Here is a 22,861-nt window from a genome sequence, read left to right as displayed (position 1 = left end):
GTGAGGTGCCGCATTAAGTTCAAGGCCCTCTGCATAGCATACAAGGCCATAAACAACTCTGGTCCTCTGTTCCTGAAACACGCCTTTAGACCGTTAGAAGCATCTAGAACACTTCGTTCTTCATCAGCCCACCTCTTCAACGTGCCACGCACAAAAAAGGTCACTTGGGGTGACAGAAGCTTCACAGTTGCCACTGCCAAACTGTGGAACTCACTCCCCCTCAGTATCAAGACATACCCTACACTGCTTAGCTTCAGAAGACAACTCAAAAAGTGGCTGTTTGCACAATAATTGCCTTACCTGTTCAGTTTGATCATCAAAGCGCCAAGACACCCCAGGGTATTTGCGCGCTGTAAAAATCGCAAAAATAAATAAATAAATAAATTTAGCAACATCGGTATCCTTTTTCATTTTTTTCAGGGCTGCATCTACTTGAGAGCCAAAAAGATACTCTTTGTCAAAAGGGAGATGAAGGACCGCTTGCTGGACTTCGATTTTAAACCCAGAGACACGTGCCAAGAGTGTTTAGTTTACCCTTGTTAACTGATTCATACCTCTGCTTTTTATACCCCTCTGGGAGATGCTGGAAGAGCGCCATCATTTCACGCCAATGTGCCCTGTCATAGCGAGCTAATAAGGCTTGGCAAATCGCCAATGATTATCAGATTGGGCAGCAACCCGTTTTTGAGATGTGTCAATTCGTTTTGATTCTTTGTCTGGGGGAGGTGCATTCCCTGTTATCTGGGAGTTATCTCTTTTCCTTGTATTGGTCACCACTAATGAGTCGGGGGTTAACTGACCTCTAATGAAAAATGGGTTCAGATGGAGCTGCCTTGCATTTTCATGTCGACCCTTGGGGTTATAATTTGTGCTCTCACTGGATCTTTCAAGACATCATCAGTGTGATGTAGAATTCCCTTAAGCATTGGCAAGTATTGCGAGCCTCATTGGGCGGCTTGGCTACCCCGGTTGGACCCGGAGCACGGGAAAGACCTCGGGATGCCATATCACTGGGCGAGATTCGCGCAGCGATCAAACACATGGCCCGGCGAAAGACCCCAGGGGCGGATGGCCTGCCCGTCGAGTTTTATGCGGCGTACACGGAGTTGCTGGCTCCGCAGTTGCAAGCCCTTTACAGTGAGGCTTGGCGAGTTGGGCGTTTATCCGCCTCCGCCCGGGAGGCGATTGTGGCACCCTTGCTGAAACCCGGAGGGGATGCTAGTGCCTGCACGGCGTACCGTCCGCTCTCCATGCTGACGGTGGACTACAAAATCTTGAGCAAAATATTGGCGTCGCACCTGTTGACCCATATGACCGCCCTGATTCATCCAGATCAGGCGGGCTTTATTCCCCGGCGTAACACGGCCACCTCAGTTCGACGTTTGCTGCGGGTGATGGAGGTGGACCGGGACGCATACCCAGAGGCCTACACGCTATCGGTTGACATAGAAAAGGCCTTTGACAGTGTAGAGTGGCCATATCTCTATCGAGTGTTGCAGGCATTTGGTCTGGGGGATGGCTTTGTACGCTGGACCACCCTGCTCTATAACGATGCCACGGCCCGCGTGAGGACGGGGGCGACCGTATCAGCCCCCTACCGAGTGCGGCGGGGGACGAGGCAGGGCTGCTCGCTATCCCCATTGTTGTTCGCCCTGGCCATTGAGCCATTGGCGGCACATGCCCGACTGGGGCGCTCCTACGCTGGAGTACAATTGAGGGGGGAAGCCCACTATATATCCCTTTATGCGGATGATCTGTTGATGTTCTTAGCAGACGCAGCTGGCGCGCTACGCGGAGCAATCACCCTATTGGAGGTCTTTGGTCGCCTGTCCGGGCTCAAGGTCAATTGGGGCAAGACAAGCTTGTTCCCGTTGTTGCCGGGTGGACAAGCTCCCCAGTCGCTGGGAGAGATACGATGGGAGGGTAGCTGCCTGCGCTATTTGGGGGTTAATATCTATCACACCCAGCCTGATTTGCTGGAGGGGAATGTTGGCAGAGCCATTCGAGGCTTGCGCGGTAACATAGGTTTTTGGAGTACGCTCCCGCTTTCGTGCGCTGGGAGGGTAGCGCTACTGAAGATGGTGGTGTTACCACGCCTCTTATACTTTTTTCGCACCCTGCCCATATGGATACCAGCATCGTTTTTCGAGCGACTTCGAGCACTGTCTACGGGCTTTATTTGGGGCTCGGGGAGGCGACGGGTGGCTTTGACCACATTGCGGCGGCCGAGAGCGGAGGGAGGCCTGGCGGTCCCGGACTTTGAATGGTACTATCTGGCGGCACAACTCCAATGGCTCACACAGGCGGTGGCTAGGGAGTATAGAGGCCCGGAGGGCCCGCAGGGCAGGTTGATCCCGCGTCATGTGCTCGCCTTCATAGTCCTTCAGCAGCGGATGGACCTTGCCCACCTTACACTAGAGGAACGCACCCTCAGGTTGTGCTGGAACCGGTGCCAGAAGAGGGCCGCCATGACTCACCCTTATGCCCCGGAGATCCCCCTGGGTATGTGTACGGCGCTCCCGCACGGGGGCGATTGGTAGGGACTAGCCGCTTGGGAGGAGCTGGGCGTCCAAGTAGTGGGTGATTTATTCAGAGACGGGGTGTTGTTGCCCTTCCAGGACTTGCAGGACTCTTATGGGCTTCCGCAGGGGGACTATTTACTTCACGCAGCCCTTGTAGCGGGCCTCCAGACACATTGGAATATGGGACTCTCGGAGCCGCCGATCGCCGCGGGCTGCCAATATGTAGTGATGGCGGCAGGGACGTCCAAGGCCATTACCTGCCTCAACCGCAGACTGTCGACGGAATGCCTGCGACCCCTACTAGACGCGTTGAGGGATAAGTGGGAAGTGGACCTCGAGAAACCCATCCCCGAGTCGACATGGTCCACACTGGTGCGGCGGGCCTGGAAGGGAACGCGTAATGCCCGGTTTCAGCTGGTTCAGTTTTGTACGCTACACAGGGCTTATTTGACGCCGGTTAAGATATCGCAATATTTTGGGGGCGTTCACTCTCAGTGCCCGCGGTGTGGGGGAGATGGGGCTGATTTTCGTCATATGTTTTGGTCATGCGCGCAGTTGGGTGACTACTGGGAAGATGTTATAGATTGCCTGAATCAGGTGACAGACCGCTCTATTGCCCCGGAAATGGGGGCCTGCCTGCTGCTTTGGTTTCCCCACACCCGCCGAACGAAGGTAACCAGTAAGTTCTACGACTTGGGGTTGATCATGGTCAAGAGGGAACTGACTATGCATTGGAAATCACGGGTGGGGCCTAGCTTTTTGAGGTGGAGGACGGCGTTTGCGAGATGGGCAGGCGCAGAGGGCACACTCCGGTTGCAATTAGCCCTTCGGAGGGATGATGAAAAGGCACTAGCGACGGCCCGAGCATGGGAGGCGCTGGTGGTGGAACTTAAGGGGCTGATGTCTGATGCGGGGGGAGAAGGGAGCACCTCTGATCGACAGGAGGAAGGGGCGAGCGGGGAGTAGGAAGGGGAAAGTGGTGAGAACTGGACGCATAAAGTGTGGGTCGACATGGGGGAAAGCCCGAGTTGCCTAGGGAAGGTTGAGCACCCGTACACGATTCATAGTAATGAGGGGGGCGCGTCAGGAGGGGGGTATGCAGAGGGGGGCACACTGACATGGGTTGCGGGAGGGAGAGGGAGGGGGGGCTCCACGCGGGAAGGGTGACTTTTCTCCTGCACACTCGGGGGCAATGCTGAATGTACAAGTCTCCTTTGGAGGGAGGGGGCTGTTGGGAACTGTACTGAGTTGTTGGTACGAAAACAATAAAAAAATGTTAAAAAAAAAAAAAAAAAGTATTGCGAGCCTCATTGTGCAGTAGTAAGGGTCTAAAAGAGGAAGTCATCCTCGATAGAGTCCTTGTGCAATGGCACCTGGGGGTATTCTGCAGCTCTGGCTATTAAATTTTGGTAAGCTGAAGCAACATCTGGTGGGGATGGGCGTGTGGGTAAAAGGTTCGGGGCTGTATTCCCCTGTGGGTCTAAGTGATAGGCATTCCATGGGTCCCCAGGATGAGTGTCCTCTCCTATGTCATCAGTATCTTCCCTGACAGGTGAATGTGTGTGAGGTGTTATGTTGCCCTCCTCAGACTGTTGTGGTGAAGCAGGTAGAGGAGTGGAGGTAGGGTGTTGTGATGATGGAGTTGGAGAAGTTGGGATAGGTACATGTAAAGGGCTTGTGTCCATTCTCATTTTGTTCTTTTTACCAGGCTGAAGAGGAGGATTATTGGCATCATCGAAAGACAGTTGCCTTTTAGATGGTAGAGGCGTTGACGGTTGTAGAACAATTTTCTTTGCACGGGGCTGAATTTCAAATGTCTTTTGCCTCGGATCGATACGCTCTTGCATAATCTCGAGGATGGGCTCAGGTGGTTTTTTGGGTCCGAATTTATAACATTTTGGTGCCGGTAACTGTTCTGCTTTCGGTGTCAGAGTGGTCGGACCCGAAGAGCTGTGTGATTTGTTTTTCAGTACCGAGGCTATGGTTCGATGCATCGGTTCCAAGGCTTTTTTTTTTTAAAGTGGAGGCCCCTGCTGTAGGCCAATATTTCGGCACCGAGCCCGAGAGCGGAGCATCCCGAATCAATAGATCCGTGCTTGCCATGGCTTTTCTGCAAAGGTGGACCATGAACAGTTTTATCGGTTGGAGCTGATATCTTGGGTATCGGATCGGAGGCAAGTGTACTCACGGTCCAACAATCTTCGGAACACTCCAGGTGAACTGGATTTTGTTCGGTGTTCAACTTGGAGCTGGAGTTTTGTATGGAGATGGAATCCACCACGGCTGCCGACGTCTCTTTTTCCTCCTCTTACGAATGGCGGAAGATATCTGGTGTGTAGTCTCTGCGCTGCATTTCTAGACACAGCACACATCAGTCCCAAAGGGTCCTTTTAGACCGAAATGAACTGTAGGCCTCACAGGTATCTTCTCGATGATCGGGCAAGAGGCATAAGTTACAGACCGATTGTTGGTCGTGTGGGGGTATTTTGAATAGCAGTTCGTACAGAAGCGGAATGGAATTTGTTCCATCAGCAGCTCATTTTCAGTTAGAGCTGATCAATGGGAAAAGGCTCAGCCGGGTGTGACCTGAAGGCCGTTGAGGCAAGATATTCGACAAACCAGATTGTTTCTTTGCTCAAGATAAATGCAGAACTACAGGAGTGAGACAATACCGTTGAATTCCGGAATCTACCGGGGAACCGAAGGGAACCCGAGACGATCTTGAATCAGAGCGCGAGACAGTACATCCAAACCCATCGGCGGAAAAAAACAATCAAACAACGGAGTTAATGCCCATGAGCAGTACCACAGAGAGGAGCACACAGCCTTGTGACTCTCAAAAACTTCTTGGAACAAAAATAACATGCAATCACCCGAGCCCAACACTTGAAGGCGGACTTATGCTGAGCATGTGTATGTACAGCCACACATTCCTCGAACAATCATTTAGATAACTAGAGTGTGGTAAAAGACTGAAAACTAAATTTAAGTCCCAAACACAATGTTATGAGAACCCAAATGAAAGTTAAAATCCTTAGTCCAAGAGTTCTAACAATGACAGAAAAAAATAAAATAAGACGCAAATCCTCAGTCTGTGTTCTGCATACTGGGATTGTTGAGATTTAAGGGCATCTCAAATTGACAATGCAGTTATTCCTCTGTGAGAGGATGCCTAACCATGGAAACAGTAGTCTTTCTTTTTCTCTCTCTTTAGAAAACAGGAAAATGAAAAATTGTAGGCATCAAGGCATCTACATTTGTGAAAAATCCATTTATATTTCACTAATATACTTTTGAAATTTATGTCAAATGTATTTATTCAAAGAAAATGCTTCCTCCACACAATCATTTTGTCTAAATTGAAGACAACTATTCCTATGTTTTGTAAAGGTATTTTGGATCCCACATGAGGAAATATACTCACTATTTTTGGAATATTAATGGAGATTCAATGAGAGAGAACCGCAATTGGAGACACTAACTTTGAGTAATGACCTGCAATTCAGAACCTCGAATCCGTAATTGGCCCACTTAGACTTCCATCCATCATAAGTTAGTAAAGAGAATAGTTTTGAAATGAGAAGTGGTAACACATATTCTTTCAGCAGTGCTAAGAAACAGAAGAATAAAGATATGAACTACTGTAAACAGAAAGTTGTTATCTTTTTTAAGAACCACCTAACAGCCTCAAAGAAATTCTACTTTACAAAATGGATGAATGAATTGAGTATTTCTGAAGCGCGCATTCACTCAGAAAATGACCATCCTGGTGGTGTAATAAGCAGCAGTGTAGACCTTGTCCAGAGCCTAAATGGGACGATTTAAATGAGGGCATGACAGAGTGCCTCAGAGGTGTGTAAGAGCCAAGTCTTCAGAGTAAAGTCTTTTTAAAAGCATCTTACGTGTTTATAAATCGGAGATGCATTTGCAATTGGTTCCATGCCGTGGTGCCTATAACCATGACAGATTTTCCACCTCGAGTTTTTAGTCTGAAGGAAGGAGGCTTCAGCAGATTTGCATTTGCGGATCTCAGTGTTCTCAGAGTCTTTTGGTGGCTGAATCTGGCAATGAGATATATCGGGTATGTGGCCTTAAAGGCCCTAAAAACGAGCTGCAGTGTCTTAACCAAGTTTATGTTATGTACAGGTAGCCATTGGAGTCTTTTAATGCCGATGTTAGCTCAGTTTAGCGAGCTGTAGCACCATTCTGGCTGCAGAATGTTGGACTATCTGAAGTTAATATATTAGAGTTTTGAGCAGCCGGCATACAAGCTGTTACAATAATTTAATCTCAACGTAATGAGTACAGTCTTCCTGGCATTAAATTGAAGACATTTCTTGAGGAATTTGAAATACCAAGATTGACACTTTATTAGCAAGAAAATGTATTATGATACGCTACTTAATTTTCTCTAAGCAACTTCTTTTGCATCATCGTATCCAACACCACTAATAATTTTGTATTGTGGTGAAATTTAAGAGACAAACAAAAGGATATTTGAACGTAGCTGAACCTGGAGCAGCAGCAAAGCAGAACATAGTCAATGAGCTAGCCTTGTGAAAATAGAATATGATTTGTTCTCTGATTACATTCTCTCTCATATAAGCTAGTTATTATTATACTCAAAGCAATCCAGCATTCTACATACTGTCTTAGAACTAGAAGTTCAAACTGAAGCAGCCTACACAAATGATTAGATTTAAACTGAATTTAGACTAGGTAATGATGGGGAAAAATATTTAAAGAGAAAGTATAAGGTATGCACCAATAACTAGAAAAGTTACGCTTATACCTTTATCAGTTTTGAGTACGATTATCATTGATACCCTTTGTTGCAACAGTACAGGAAGGTAGCAAATTGTGCATCTTTTATTTGGAACAGTACACAACAAGATGTCATTTCTACACTTTGTTATTTATAAGTGGTATTTGGTAATATGGTTTTGAAAATTGTTGATTTTAAACAAAATGTTCTAAGAAAAATAACATTGCTTTACCTGTCAACAGCCACAACAACGCTCTGTGAACTTGTTTCCCCAATGGATTCCTGAATACTTGCTATTTGCTTCCAGTCCATGTTTCCACCAACTTCCGTATCATTACAAAAAGAAAAAATAAAGAACATAGAGTTAAAATATGCATGTAAACACTTACAGGAAAATAACATGTTTTTCAAATTGATTTGGATTAAGAGAAATGTAAGAATACCCTTTTCACTTCAACAATGGCAAATCATTTTGCCAAATGCGGTCAGGTGTATTTTTTTTCCAAGTACTGAATAAAGCTAAAAAACATATTATAGTGCTTCAAACTAAAATGGCTGTCATATGTGTACCGGAATTTGTCCCTTATAAATACTTATGCATTTTGTGTTGTTCTATTCCTCACAAAGCCGCTGTTTTGTGGATGCTGAGAGAAAAAAGGCTGAAAGGCGACAGCCTGCAAGACCTTCTTGGGCAAAAGACGAAACAAACAGTAACGAACAAGTTACTTACCTTCGGTAACGATGTATCTGTAAGAAACATTAGTTAGTTAGATTCCTCACCTTAGAATATCCCCAGGCGTCAGACTGGATCCGGAAGATTTTTCGTCAGCAATACCCCTTGCGCGTCGCTAGGCGTCGTCTGTGGCTCCGCGTCCGTCGGCGGCTTTGTGCGCCGGAATGACATCGTCGGAGTACTTAGACGCCGCCCTCGCGCGCTGACGTCAGTTCTTGTGCATAGCTTTCCGCGCCAGGAACGCAGAGCCATGCAAGAGACCGACACTGGTGCCAAAAAATTCTAGGGCCCTGAAAGGGATAGCCTTAACCCTAGATGTCAGTTCGCAGAACAGGGAGGATGGGTGGGTCGGTGAGGAATCTAACTAACTAATGTTTCTTACAGATACATCGTTACCGAAGGTAAGTAACTTGTTCATCTGAAAGAAACACGTTAGTTAGATTCCTCACCTTAGAATAGATACCCAAGCAATACCATCCCCGGTGGTGGGTCTGCGAACCAAGATCACACCAGAAAGTCCTGGAGGACAGAACGGCCAAAGAAGCCATCCCTCCGGACTTGGCTGTCTAGGCAATAGTGCCTGGCAAACGTGTGCAGCGAAGCACACGTCGCCGACCGACAGATGTCCTGCAAAGGGACTCCCCGTCCCAAAGCAGTAGTAGCCGCTGTGGCCAGAGTAGAATGGGCTCGCAGCCCAACCGGAGGGTCCTTTTTCGCCAAGGAATACCAGATTTTTATACACAAAACGACCCACCGGGAGATGGTCCGTTTGTGCACAGCTTTTCCCTTCTTTGCACCCACGTAGCCAACGAAAAGCTGGTCGTCCACTCTGAACTGTTTTGTGCGGTCCAAATAAAAGGAGAGCGCACGTTTTGGGTCCAGACGGTGGAGCCGCTCCTCCTCTTTGGAAGGATGCGGAGGCGGAAAGAAGGTGGGCAAGGTGACAGATTGCCCAAGATGAAAGGGGGTCACCACTTTCGGTAGAAAGGAAGGACGAGTCCGAAGGACAACCTTGTCCGGATGAACAGATAGAAAAGGAGGCTTGGACGATAGAGCCTGGAGCTCACTCACCCGTCTAGCCGAGGTGATGGCTACCAGGAAAGCAGTCTTAAGAGTTAGAAGACGAAGAGGACAATTGTGAAGAGGCTCAAAGGGAGCGCACATCAGGAATGTTAAGACAAGATTCAAGTCCCACTGAGGCATTACGAAAGGGACAGGAGGGAACGTGTGAGTAATGCCTTTAAGAAAGCGTGACACTACAGGGGACTAGAAAAGAGAGGGCTGATCAGGGAGCCGTAAGAAGGCAGAGAGGGCAGCAAGATAACCTTTCAAGGTGCCCAGGGCAGAGCCCTGCCGGGCCAAAGAAAGAAGAAAGAGGAGAACCTCAGAAAGAGGGGCGGAAAGGGGATCCACAGCCTTTGCTGTGCACCATGCCACAAATTTGTTCCACCGGCAGGCGTATACCGTCTTTGTGGAGGGACGCCTGGCTGCCAGAATGATATCACAGACTTCAGGAGGCAAGTCAAATGGCATCAACTGCCACCGCTCAATCTCCACGCATGGAGGTGGAGGCTGGATAGGTTCGGGTGGAGGACCGTCCCCTGCTGCTGCGACAGAAGATCCTCCTGAAGGGGCAGACGTATCGGAGGATCGGTCAACATACTGAGTAGCTCGGGATACCAGTACCTTCGTGCCCAATCCGGAGCCACCAAGATGACTTGGGCCCGGTCGCGCCTGATCTTCTTCAGCACTCTGGGCAGAAGTGGTATAGGCGGAAAGGCGTACAACAGACCGCAACTCCACTCGCGACGAAAAGCGTCGCCGAGTGAGTGCCGCCTTGGAAATTCCAACGCGCAGAACTGCTGACATTGCGCGTTCTCGTCGGTGGCGAATAGATCTAACCAAGGCTCTCCCCACTGCTGAAAGAGACCTTGCGCCACCTCAGAGTTCAGACGCCATTCATGATCCATCATGCACCGGCGGCTGAGTTCGTCTGCTCTGGCGTTCAGAGAGCCCGCCAGATGTTGAACCACCAGGGTGATGCCCTGGTGTTCCAGCCATGTCCAGAGGCGCAGAGCCTCTTGACAAAGGGTCCACGACCCCACCCCGCCCTGTTTGTTGCAATACCACATGGCGGTGGTGTTGTCCGTGAACACCTGCACGACACTTCCCCGGACAGAGGGAAGGAAGGCTTTCAGTGCAAGTCGGCTCGCTCTCAGCTCCAACAAGTTGATGTGGAGGCGAGACTCCGCCGGAGACCAGAGGCCTCTGATCTCCGCCTCTCCCATATGGCCACCCCATCCCAGGAGGGACGCATCCGTCACTACGACATGCTCCGGTAGGGGTAGGGAGAGGCTCTTGCCCGTGACCCAATCGCGGTCCGTGAGCCACCACTGCAACTGCTGTGCTTTGCCCTCCGAGATCAAGACATGGTCGGACAGGTTGCCGTGATGCTGGGCCCACTGAAACTTCAGGTCCCACTGCAGAGCCCGAATGCGCCGCCTGGCGTGATGGACTAGTAGGATGCAGGAGGCCAAAAGCCCCAGAAGCCGCAACACTAGCCTGACCGAAACCCAGGATAGAGGCCGAAAGATGGGAATCAGGGCCTGTATATCCCAGACCCGCTGTTCCGGGGGATGAACCCGGAACTACGCTGAATCGAGAACCGCTCCGATGAAAAGGAGCTTCTGAGAGGGGCTCAGGTGTGACTTCGGCACGTTGATGGAAAACCCCAGCAAATGCAGGAGATCCGCCGTAGTCTGGAGGTGGGAGACGACTGCCTGGGGCGAGCCCGCCTTCAACAACCAGTCGTCGAGATAGGGGAAGACTGGAACCCCTGATCTGCGCAGATGAGCTGCGACCACCGCCATCACTTTCGTGAACACCCGAGGGGCACTGGTAAGTCCGAAGGGGAGCACGGTGAACTGAAAGTGCTCCTGACCCACCGTGAACCGCAGGTAACGCCGGTGGGCCGGCAGGACGGGGATGTGGAAATATGCGTCCTGCAAGTCCAACGCTACCATCCAGTCTCCAGGGTCGAGGGCAGCTAGAACCTGAGCCAAAGTTAACATTTTGAACCGTTCCTTCCGGAAGAAGGCATTGACGTTCCGGAGGTGCAAGATAGGGCGTAGGCCCCCTTTGCCCTTCTTGGGAACCAGAAAGTAGTGGGAATAACAACCACGACCTACTTCTGAGCTCGGAACGCGCTCGACGGCCTCCTTGGCCAAAAGGGCCGAAACTTCCTCGTGTAGAAGATTCAAATGATCCCCCGAGATACGGTGGTGCTGCGGTGGCATGGCTGGAGGGGTCGTCTCGAAGGGGAATGAGTAGCCCCTTCGGACGATTTGCAGCACCCACCTGTCCGAAGTAATGGTACGCCAGTGGAGCAGGTGATGGCGAACCCGGCCTCCCACTGGAGTGGAATGGGCCTGAAAGCTCGGACTAGGAAGGCTTTGAGGCGGATGCTGACGGGGTGGATGTGGACTGACCGCGTCGTCCTCCAGTACCGCCTTGGCGGAAACCACGTCCGCGACCGCGTGCAGGCTGGTTCTGCGGCCGGTGGCTAGGCAGACGTGAGGAGGTGCCCCTTCCTTGGCCACGAAAGGAGCGAAAAGCGGAAGTTTGTGGCCGCGGGGCCGAGAGGCCCAAGGACGTGGCTGTAGCCCGGGAGTCCTTGAAGCGAGCCAGCGCACTGTCCGCTTTCTCACTAAAAAGGCGAGCGCCATCAAAAGGCATGTCCATGAGGGTGCTCTGGACATCCCCTGAAAAGGACGTGGACCGCAGCCAGGCGTGACGTCGAAGCGCCACCGTGGTAGAAATCGCCCTACCCAGCGAGTCCGTAGTGTCGAGTCCACATCGGATTGCATGGCGCGCTGCATCTCTCCCATCGGCCAGAGCCGAGGAAAGCCGCGCCCGGGCCTCCTCGGGGCACAGTGACAGCACGTCCTCCACCGCATCCCACAGAGAGTGGGAATAACGGTCCAAGAGACAGGCGGTGTTCAAAGACCGCAGGCCCAAACTGAGCGAGGAGAACAGCTTCTTACCAAACTGTTCCAGTCTCTTGGAATCCCGGTCCGGAGGAGCGGACGGGAAGGAGGATTGGGAGGTAGAGGCCTGGATAACCAGACTCTCGGGGGTGGGGTGTTGGGACAGAAAACTGGGGTCGCCCGGAGCAGGGCGGTGGCGCCTGGCAACGCTCCTATCCACAGGAGGGACTGTGGAGGGCTTGGACCAGGTGCCCTGCAGAACGTCAGTGAGGGCCTCATTGAATTGCAGCAGAGGCTCAGTGGAGCATGCGGCAGACTGAAGCACCTCAGTGAGGATGTTAGTCCTCACACCCAAAGGCTTCGGCCGCCTTGCGCAGCACCACAGAAAAAGCTGCACCCTCCTCTGAAGCCACAGTCGGAGGAGAGATGAATCCAGTGTCCGGTGAGGTATCCAAACCACTGGCCTCCCCCAATTCATCTGCCCAGTCCTGTGCAAGTTGGCCCTGAAGGGCCATAGGGTCGTCAGACCCCTCCCAGTCGCCCCCGTCATCCGATTCCTGGTAAACAGGAGGAATGATCGGAGCCGGTCGATAGACAATATGTGTCTCTAGTGGCGTCGGATGCGGCGTCGGGCGGCGCCACATCGGCGTCAGGACCGGACAGGGGCTGAACCGGGGATCGACATCGACCGGAGCCGGCGTCGGGGGTGGTATGGGTGTCGGCGCTGGCAGAGGAGGCGTAACGAGGTCGACCGGCGTCGACGGGGGCCCAGGCTCGGGCCCCTCGGGGACCTGCGGCGTCGGGGCCGGAGCCTCCAACGGCGCTGGGGCCGGAGCCGCCGGCACGCGAGGTCACCCAGTCGAGTCCGCGGGGCCCGAAGGCGCACCAGCGGGCGTCGACGGCGGTGCCAGGCTCATCATGGCCGAGAGGAAGGCACTGACCTCCGCCGGCGTCGCGTCAGTCCCAGGGACCGTCGGGTATGGGGACTTGCGCGGCGCCTGTGGCTCCTGCGGAGCCGCGGGGGTGGAACCACCCGGACCCTCGGCCGAGTCGCGAGACCGGCGAGGGGAGTCCGAAGAGCGGTGTCGCCTCTTGGACTTCTTGGAGTGCCTCGACTTACCCGAAGACTTCGAGCCAGACGAGTGACGATGTCGAGTGCGGCTCCGCGACCGATCCTTGGACCTCCTCCTGGACCGGGATCGAGAGCGGCGCGGAGCCGAGTGGCGAAGCTCGAGAAGCTTGCGGGACCGCTCCCGCCTAGCTTTCGAGGTCAGGGCCATACAATCGGAGCACGACGCCGCGTCGTGGTCGAGGCCCAAGCAGTACAGGCACCAGCGGTGATGATCGGTCATCAGTCAGTGACAGTCGTCGCAGGCCTTGAAACCAGGCATCCTACCGGCACCAGAGTCGAGAAGTGACCAAAAAGAGTCGAAAAAGTTAGTCAAAAATTGACTAAAGGGGTAGCTCTCCCGGATCGGCGCTTACTGGCGCGGAAAAAAGAAGAACTGACGTCAGCGCGCGAGGGCGGCGTCTAAGTACTCCGACGACGTCATTCCGGCGCACGACGCCGACGACGGACGCGGAGCCGCAGACGACGCCTAGCGACGCGCAAGGGGTATTGCTGACGAAAAATCTTCCGGATCCAGTCTGACGCCTGGGGATATTCTAAGGTGAGGAATCTAACTAACGTGTTTCTTTCAGATATATACAATAGTTTGGGCTACAACGGGTCCATGTTATAGGTACCGCATCACGTCACTACTGGTAAGGGGGTGGTGGGTTCGGTGGCAGTAGATCAAATGCATTTGATTGCCATTCCTCAATCTCCACACAAGGAGGTAGATTGGTTTCAGGTGCAGGGCCCTACCCTGCTACTGCAACAGAAGATTCTCAAGCAGCCTGAGCTGCACACTCCGGGCTCAATCTGGAGCCACTAGAATGACTTGTGTCCCGTCCTTATTGATCTTCAGAGCTCGGGCAGGAGATGTAACATGGGAAAGCATACAGAAGTCCTGTGCTACTCTCTAGGCAGAATGTATCTCAGAGAGAGAGAGAGACTTCTTGGAAACTCCAGTGTACAGAAGTGTTAATATTGGGGGGGCGTGGTTTGACCGCCTAAAATGGCAGTTGCGAGCTAAATCAGCTCTGCGCTGCCCGTTTGTCATCAAAGTAGCAGCACATAGGCGATACATAAGAAGGTGTAAGGATCGGTAGCAATACACTTCTGAGGTAGACACAGTTTATGACTGTCTAGTTTGTTTTAGAAGTGCATAGTAGCGGCACTTATTGGGGTAGGCATAAAGACATCCTGGGGGTAATTAGGTGAAACGTCTAGGCATTTCTGAGGTAGAGACAGTTTATGACATTGTTTTCATAGCGTGTAGTATCAGTACTAATTTGGTTAAACATAACAACATAGTGGCAGTACGCAAGCAAAATAAATTAATGTATCGGGGTCAGTGCCTGATACATTCTTGAGGTAGCAACAGCAGAAATAGATATATAACAATTTAACAATTCTTAGAAACATTTGCATTGAGCTACATGTGGAGTAAGTAAACAAACATAAGGCCAATAATTAACATTCGGCAGCAGCACGCAAAAACAAACTATAAGAAGGCATTAGGAACCTTATCTGAACTTTTGTTGAGGTAGAACAAAGAGTATTTATATATGTATATAATATTTTAATGAAGCATAGATACAATTGCACAGGCTATCCGGGTAATAAGTAGACATAGATAAGACCAATAGTTGATAGTGAGCTGCGACATGCAATACAACAACTGAATGGGTGAGATATTCCACGGGTAGCTACAGACCTCTTTGTGGAGGCATAAGGGTTTTCCCCAAGAGAATGGTACTGAGGCTAGACTTAACTTTGTGAGTGGCAGTGAGTGGCAGCAGGAGCTGTCAAAAGGTTTAGGAGGGTGTGCTTAAATATTTGTTCATGAGAAGGAGTTTCAGTTTCGTCTTGAAGTGAGGGAGAGATTGATTTTCACATAAGACTTGTGGAAGAACGTTCCAGATTATGGGGGCATTTCCTCAGAAGGAGCAGGCGGGAGATTTCTATTTTTTGAATTGAGGTGGAACCAGGAGAAGGCTGTCTGAGCTTCAGATACCAAAAAAGCCCCGGGAGCTGTCTGGGGGGCGACTGACTCGAGACTAGTTTTGGGAGGTCCCACAGGCCCTGGAGCTGAGGCTGAAGAGACCAAGCCTGGTGCCAAACTGAAGCCTGGTAACCTGAGATGAGCTCTAGCATGCCAACAGATGGGGGGCACCAGTCAGCTGACGCACATCGGCATCCCTGGCTTGACCCAACCTCAATTCAGCACTCCACTGGAGCAGAGAGACCTGAGCTCTGTGGTGACCCTTCATGTTGGCACGGGTGAGGGGGCAGGGGTGCGGCTGACTGCCAGACTGTGGGAAGATCTTCACTACCGGGCATGCACCAGGTCAGCCTCAAAGAAATGAGGGGACATGTACAGGCGGAGACACCCCTTTGAAAGACAGATGCCTTGAAACCCCTAGACTTTCTGGTTGGGCCTGGAGCGGGCCCTGTTCCTAGCCTTGGAAGGAGCATAAAGCAGCCCTGCTGGGCTGAACCTTCAAGGGCCTCAGACTGCTGTGATGCTACTGGGCCCTTCATTTGATGGAGTGGGGAAGCTAAAAGACAGTTCGGGCTTGACACTCACTTGGCAGCATCTACCGGACTGCTTGTGCTGCCTCAGAGGATCCACGGAGGGCTGGCAGGATCCCCTCACACCTGGGAACAAGCTACTGCAGTCACCTGGCCTCCTCTTCAGCTATCAACATGGCCAAAGACAAACTGCACCAACATAATAAAGAAGGCACATTGGATACATTTGGGCTCGCTGCCACAAAGGCGTTGGACACTACACCCGAGGACGGTGCTGGTCCTGATGGCACTAGCTCGGACACTGACCAGATCCGCGTGGCCATTAACAAATCCAACAATGCATTGGAAGCTAAAATTTGAGCGGTTGGCATCGATGCCATGCTGATCGGACAAGATCTATACTCAGCATTGGACAGAATAGCAGGAGCCGAGGTTAGAGTCTCTGGAATGGAAGACTTGGTGACAGACATTCAACGCTCAATCTTGCGGCTCACCACAGTCTCCAATGAACTGGATGCTCACGTGGAGAAAGCGGAGCAAAGGGCTTGCAGAAACAACCTTTGTTTTCTAGGGTTCCTGAGGGCTATGAGGGCTCCTCACCTGAAAAATTCTTAGACCAATGGATGCAATGCATCTTGCTGGCAGAATCCTCTCTACCTGCTTCATCACTGGAAGGACCCACAGGCCCTGGCCCAGAAGCCTCCTAGACCTATGATTGCCCAAGATGCAATCCTTCGCTGTGCCCGTTCCCAAGAAACAATGACATTTTAGTCCCATTAAAAAAAGATTTTCCCTAACTAGTCCAAGACCAATGAAAGTCCTTCATTTCTGCCAGAAAGAGACTATGGGACTGAAACACCCAATAAATGCTATTATGTCCGGCAAAACGAAACTATTTATCAAGTCAAAACCCACTTCTTTGATACCCTGCAAGAAGAGTTCCAATGGACAGATCGAAGATGCCACCTCCGACCACACCCCCCTTTTAAACACCCCCATCTCTAAAGAGCCAGCTCAGAACTCTCCACGGTGTTGCACAACCCTCGTACACAACAGAAACTGATCACATTCATCCTGGCGTGACAGACCGAAAGCATCACACTTGGGTGGGACATGAAGCGGGCCCCCAGAATGATTCTGCTTTGAAATTATCAACAGGGACCTGATTGCTGCTAGTGAACACCGAGATCTCATTCTGTTCACACTGGAACTTGAACCGTATGGGAAGGCACCTACTTCCCCCGAACATAGAGCAAGACAGCGCTAAGACTATGACAGTGAAGGCTGTCCTTTACTGCGAAATACACAGGTGTTGCAAGAGTGGGTCATAGACACCGGCATTATTTCACGAGGTTGGGGAACATTGGGGCATTATGACACCAATGCCTTGTTGGCACTGCTGGTCTGCCTGTCCCGCGACAGATAGCTCACTGATTATAAGTGTAGGGTGGGGTGGGAGGATGGGGCGATAGGGGGAGGAGAAGTGGGGAGAATCTTTCTTGTTTATGTTTTTTGGTTTGCTGGATATGGCACACTTACTACACCCGACGAGTAAGGTTACACATACCTCTCAGGGACCTATTCCCTGTTCAGATAACCAGTAACAGAAATACTGCCCGGAAGATCAAATCAGCTTGATGTCATGGAATGTGAACGGCATGCTAGACCAAGTCAAGAGGGCAACGGTTCTTCGTACCACCAAACACCTTCGCTCTGACATCCTATTCCTTCAAAAACCTATTTGCTGGGAAACAAAGTCCCCTTCCTGCCCAATATGCGTTTAGGCATGCTTTTCATCCTGGGTTCATGAGGGGATCTAGAGAGGTGGCCAAAAGGTCATCTTCATTTTGAGACTACAACGATATGGTTGGATCAGTGGGGTCAGTACACAGCAGTCACTGGCCTTCTGAAAGGGGAACCCCTAACTCTTGTAAATGCTTAAGCCCAGTCCCTATAAGTACACTTTTTCTAAACTCCTGATGGGACCCATGCTATGGGGGGAGACTGGAATGTAGTGGTGGATGAGACACTAGACAGACTTCGGAGCCCAGCTGGCGCAGGCTGGGACTGTACCCTCTTAGGGTCCTTCTTAGAGGCAATGGGCCTCTCAGACATTTGGCACCTGTAGCACAAACATGAGAAGGGTTGTACTTTCCTCTCCTGGAAACAGGACTCTCTGTTGCCTTGGCTACTTCTTCCTCCACAAGATGTAGGTGCATAGAGAAACATATTAAGTACAATGGGGTAACCCTGTGTCCCTCAGAACCCGGGTGTTGAAAATATAATCTACAGTTGGTTCCGTCGGGTGACTCAATTGCTTAGTGTTTAGTAATCAATATTACACAACAAGAAAAGTTTTGTCAATGGCAAATTCAAAAATATATCAATATTTTACGAATGGCCAACGAAACACACCAAATCATTAGTTCAGAGACAGTTTTTACTTTGTTTTGAAGAAAATATATGGCTGTCACATGAGCAATTTATAACACAGCTGGTCTTCCTCAGGACTGAAGACACTGATGTGGACAGCCAGATCTAACTGTGCTATAAATCACACATTAGAGCTTCTGAAATTGTTAGACGATCTCTTTAAGGGGCCAGTTTTTAACAAAAGTAGAAATAATTAATATTTGCAGTTGCACCCACCATTCTGTAGTTATCTTTGATGATTCAATGAATTTTGAAATCTCCCGGATCGCTCGAGCGGTCTACTTTTGTTAAAAACTGGTCCTTCACCGCATTATAGAAGATTCCAACCAGAATGGTGGATTCTCATCCATTATTAATTAATTGTGCCACTCATACGAATTCCTTTCCTACAACCTTCACAACGAAGATTCCAACCGGATGGTGAATTAACCTTTTACTCTCATTCAATTTGAAATTCATTTTGGTACGACTTAGAGTCTAACACCCTAACCGGATGGTGGTGTTCTTCCCTTAACTAATCTCCTGTGACATTGACCGGTCCTTGGAATCCATTAAAGAGATCGTCTAACATTTTCAGAAGCTCTGCTGTGTGATTTATACCACAGTTAGATCTGGCTGTCCACATCAGTGTCTTCACCCCTGAGGAAGACCCCCTGGGACGCATGTTGAACCGCGCAAAGTTCTGGGTCGAAACGTTGATGCTCTTCTTGTCCATGTCTAACAGTTTCCTCTCTATAAAATAACATAGGGCTTGATTGAAAACTGTGATTATAAAAATATGAAGGGACAGACCCCCATTATCTCATATATTGTTTTTGTTATGTGTATATGTTGTGTACAGTTTTCACCCATGATGTCACTTTATCACTTTATTGCACTTAGTTCACGAAAGTCATATTACCCATTTGGTGTTATAAATTTCTCATGTGACAGCCATATATTTTCTTCATAACAAAGTAAATACTGTCTCTAAACTAATGATTTAGTGTTTTTGGTGTGTTTCGTTAGCCATTCTTAAAATATTGATTTATTTTTAAATTTGCCCTTGACAAAACTTTTGTTTTTGCGTAGTATTGATTACTAAACACTAAGCAATTGAGTCACCCGACAGAACAATAGAGTAACATAGGCACAAATCCTGGCCCGAGGCCTCTCTGATCACTACTCCATAACACTCCAACTACAGACAGGCAGCCGTAGAGCTCCTCTATGCTGGAGACTATCAACATGGTCCCTCTGCAACACTAAACTCACCTCCCACATAGATGAAACAATTGATACTTCTCCTCATGATCAACACTATGTGGATTTCCCAGGTATTTTATAGGAAGCCCTAAAGGTGACCCTCCTAGAGGAATTAATTAGCTATTCTACATAAGAAAAACCCAGGAAGTGGCAGACTACACGATACAGAGGCACAAATATGGTCTCTGGAAATGCAATATAACGGCAACCCAGAACCAATGTTACAGAGGGACATTACCTATGCCCAAGCCCAACTACAATATACTTTGCTTGAAAAAGCCAGGATTGTATGGCTAGCCTCGCAATCATGCCTCTATCAATGGTAAGACTAGGCCAGCAAACTACTTCATCACCTCTGCTCCAACATCACACATCATGCTCTGATCACTTATTCCCTTGATCTGAAGGGCCAGAAAATTAATGGTGACAAACATATAGCCCACCACTTTGCTCAATACTGTGCCTAGTATACGCCCGTCAGAGACTCTAAAACATAATTTTGTATTTGACTTACTCCTTCAGACCCTCTCTGACACAGAAAGACAATCCCTAGGGGGAGACCTCTTGTAGGAGGAACTAGCTGCAGCTCTAAGCCGGCTACAGTCAGGGAAAGCAGCGGACTCTAACGGGTATCCAAGCAAATTCTTCAAATTATTCATGCCCAGGCTAGGGGAATTCCCTTCAGAAGGTCCTGAAAGAAGCACTTAAAAAAACTGGCTGTCCCCGACTTCTGCAAGGTCGAAATAGTAGAGATCCCTAAACTTAGGGGACCTTAGATGCATGAATCCCTCCTAAATACAAAGTTCAAAATCACTGCCAAGGAGCTGGCTGACTGGCTTATTTGGGCCACCCTTCTTTGATTCACCAAGATCAAGCAGGGTATATGCCCAAGAGATCCACCCTACACATATTAGATGGGTGAAAAATTGAATTGCCCAGCAGACAGACTTAAGGAGCCAGCAGCCATACTGCTGGTAGACATTGAAAAAGCTTTTGACTCAGTGGGTTGGACATATTTGTTCCCACTCCTCCAGAATCTGACCTTTGGACCCAAATTCATCGCCTACCACAAACTCCTCTACACCAACCTGATGGCACATGTCCGGATAAGGGCTGAAATATCTGTGTCCCCATAGAGCGAGGTAAGCGGCAAAGTTGCCCGCTATCTCCATTGTTATTCACCATTTCCATAGAACCACTAGCGGAGTGGCTCCGAATTGGCACACAGATGACAGGGTTCAAATGGGGGCCAGGGCTCTCAGACAGTTACCCTGTATGCAGACAAGGCGATAATTTTCCTGACTTATCCTGATCACTCGGCCCACAGGCACTACAGATCCTTCTAATCTTTGGAAAAACGTCCGGCCTCTCTATTAACCTGAATAAATCCTCTCTCTTCCGAATACCCTTCTACCCAGAGTCTGCGATGGGCCCCAGATATACCAGTAGTTTCTCAATGCTTTAAATACCTGGGAGTATATTTAATTGCGAATACCGCAGTGGCATGATCCATGAATGTCCAACAATTGCTGGACAAACTAAAGACTGATGTCAAAGCATGGTCCTCACTTCCTCTATTCCTCATAGGACACTCGGCCATTTTAAAAATTATCTCAATCCCCTGTTTTCTTCTGGCTAAATCCACATTCTCGTGAATAAGGCACAATGCAGGAAGGTGTCTAGTGTGGCCTCTTTGAAGAAGTGACACCTGATTGCTGCTTGTGGAGTCAAAGATGGACCAAAACAGCTTGTGAACTGTTGTTAATCAGAGTGCAGAGTCTCAAACCAGCCTTGGGGGTACTGGCCAGAGGAAGAGTTGAGACGGAGAGTTTGGATGTGGTCTATGAACATGGAAAATGTAGCTACACATTTTTAATAAACAATGCATAAGGATTTTAAAACTATCTTTTCTGTCACCTTTCGTGTTTAAGAAACAAAGAGCTCATGATATATAGTCAGAGGCCCAGTTACAGCAAGAATTGAACAGCTGCGTTATGCACCTTGTACAAGCGTCAAATCAGATATTAAGGAACACCAGCTGGTAAATATACCTATCTATTATACCTGTAGGTGCCATCCTCGAAATGTCAAAGGCAATGGTCACATCAGCATAAAGGTTTTACAACCAGGAATGCATATTGGATCCCCAAAAATATTTTTTTAATTGTATTCATTTATTGAAAAATTCAATCTTACCTCTAAAAATATACTTCCATACCAGTAGAAGAAAATGTGTGGTTATAATCCTGACTTGTTTCCACCCGAATCGAGATTAGGAGTTACGCAGAAAAACCTACACCTTTGGGTTTTCCCTTAACAAATTTTGCTATCTGTAGAAAGTTATCCAGAGTGAAGTAAAAACCTGTGGAGATAGGTGCGCAAAGAGATTTGCAAGATAATTCCCTGTTCAATAAGCCAACAACAGTTCCAACACCACCATTGGTAATTACCATAAAGCCACAGTATGGGTAGTCCACGGTGGGATATAACCATACCAAAGATCTAGGTCCTCTTAAAGACGTCTTAAGACTAACGGACACATCTAACAAATGTACTTTACATTATATTACCCTTACAGACAGCACACTGCTCTATCACAATCCTGTCAGCATTGGACACTTCAAAACTGATAAGAACGGCATGCCAGGGCTACTGTAAGTGCTGCATTGCATGGTAATGGCTGATGATGCACTATATAAATGCTAAAAATCAAGAACGAAGTTCAGCACACCGTACTAGTAACACACAGGTACGCTGGCTGCACACAAGCTTGTATGAACACTACAGATCATGTACGGTAGCCAGTAGGAACAATGGAAACTACTCACCTAGTCCTAGTCCCACAAATTCGTCTGGAGTCTGGTCCTTTGTTCCAGTGAATGAACCTTCTCTTCCCCGCATCGTTCCAGAAATGTACCGTGGTTTTACGCCAGTGCCTATCAACTGCGCCAACTCCAGCTGACTGATGCATTTTAAAATCTAGTTCAAAGGAATATGCACAACCCAGTTAACTGTAGTTCATGATAACACTTTGCCACGATTTTAAGGATATACTAAGCCCATAGACCTGGTAAGCCACATCCAAAGCAAATCAAATAAAGTTTATGCATTTACTTACAAATATAGGATACACTGACATACAATGAAAACTAGAGCTACCACAAAATCAAACTACTTACACATTACATAAACATTTTTTATTTGCAGAGAAAACCAGAAACATAAAGGAACAATGGATGTAGGGGATGAATAGAGGATCTATTATGATGCTGATCTGGGATTGTAGTTAAAGCATAAAGCAAAAGCTTAGAAGTGAAGTAGCTCCTTAAACCATTGTTCTCTTGAAGGGGTTCTAGTCCTTCCAGGCTGAGGCCGGAATCAATTTGCTCACCAGCGATTCCAAGAACAGGCCCTATTCTAAGGGACTGGCCCGAACACAGCGGACTGAAGAGAACTGAAGGCGAGCGAAAATTCAATGCACTGATTCCACGACATAACAACTGTTTATTTCATTAAGATAAACAAAAATACAGTCTG

General features: G+C 49.0%; 1 protein-coding gene across 1 annotated transcript in view; it reads right to left on the bottom strand.

Moving 5' to 3' along the window:
- Window positions 1-22,861, bottom strand: part of ARFGEF1 (ARF guanine nucleotide exchange factor 1) — a 1,069,199-nt gene that overhangs the window by 259,035 nt on the left and 787,303 nt on the right. Inside the window, exons 22-23 of the mRNA XM_085605493.1 lie at window positions 22,153-22,303; window positions 7,520-7,610 (exon numbers count right to left, since the gene is read on the bottom strand). Of these exons, the coding sequence (XP_085461619.1) occupies window positions 7,520-7,610; window positions 22,153-22,303 (242 nt within the window). The remainder of the gene's footprint in view (window positions 1-7,519; window positions 7,611-22,152; window positions 22,304-22,861) is intronic.

Source organism: Triturus cristatus, chromosome 5_1 (genome assembly GCF_964204655.1).
Source record: "Triturus cristatus chromosome 5_1, aTriCri1.1, whole genome shotgun sequence".
Lineage (NCBI taxonomy): Eukaryota > Metazoa > Chordata > Amphibia > Caudata > Salamandridae > Triturus > Triturus cristatus.
This window is presented reverse-complemented; position numbering and strand designations above follow the sequence as displayed.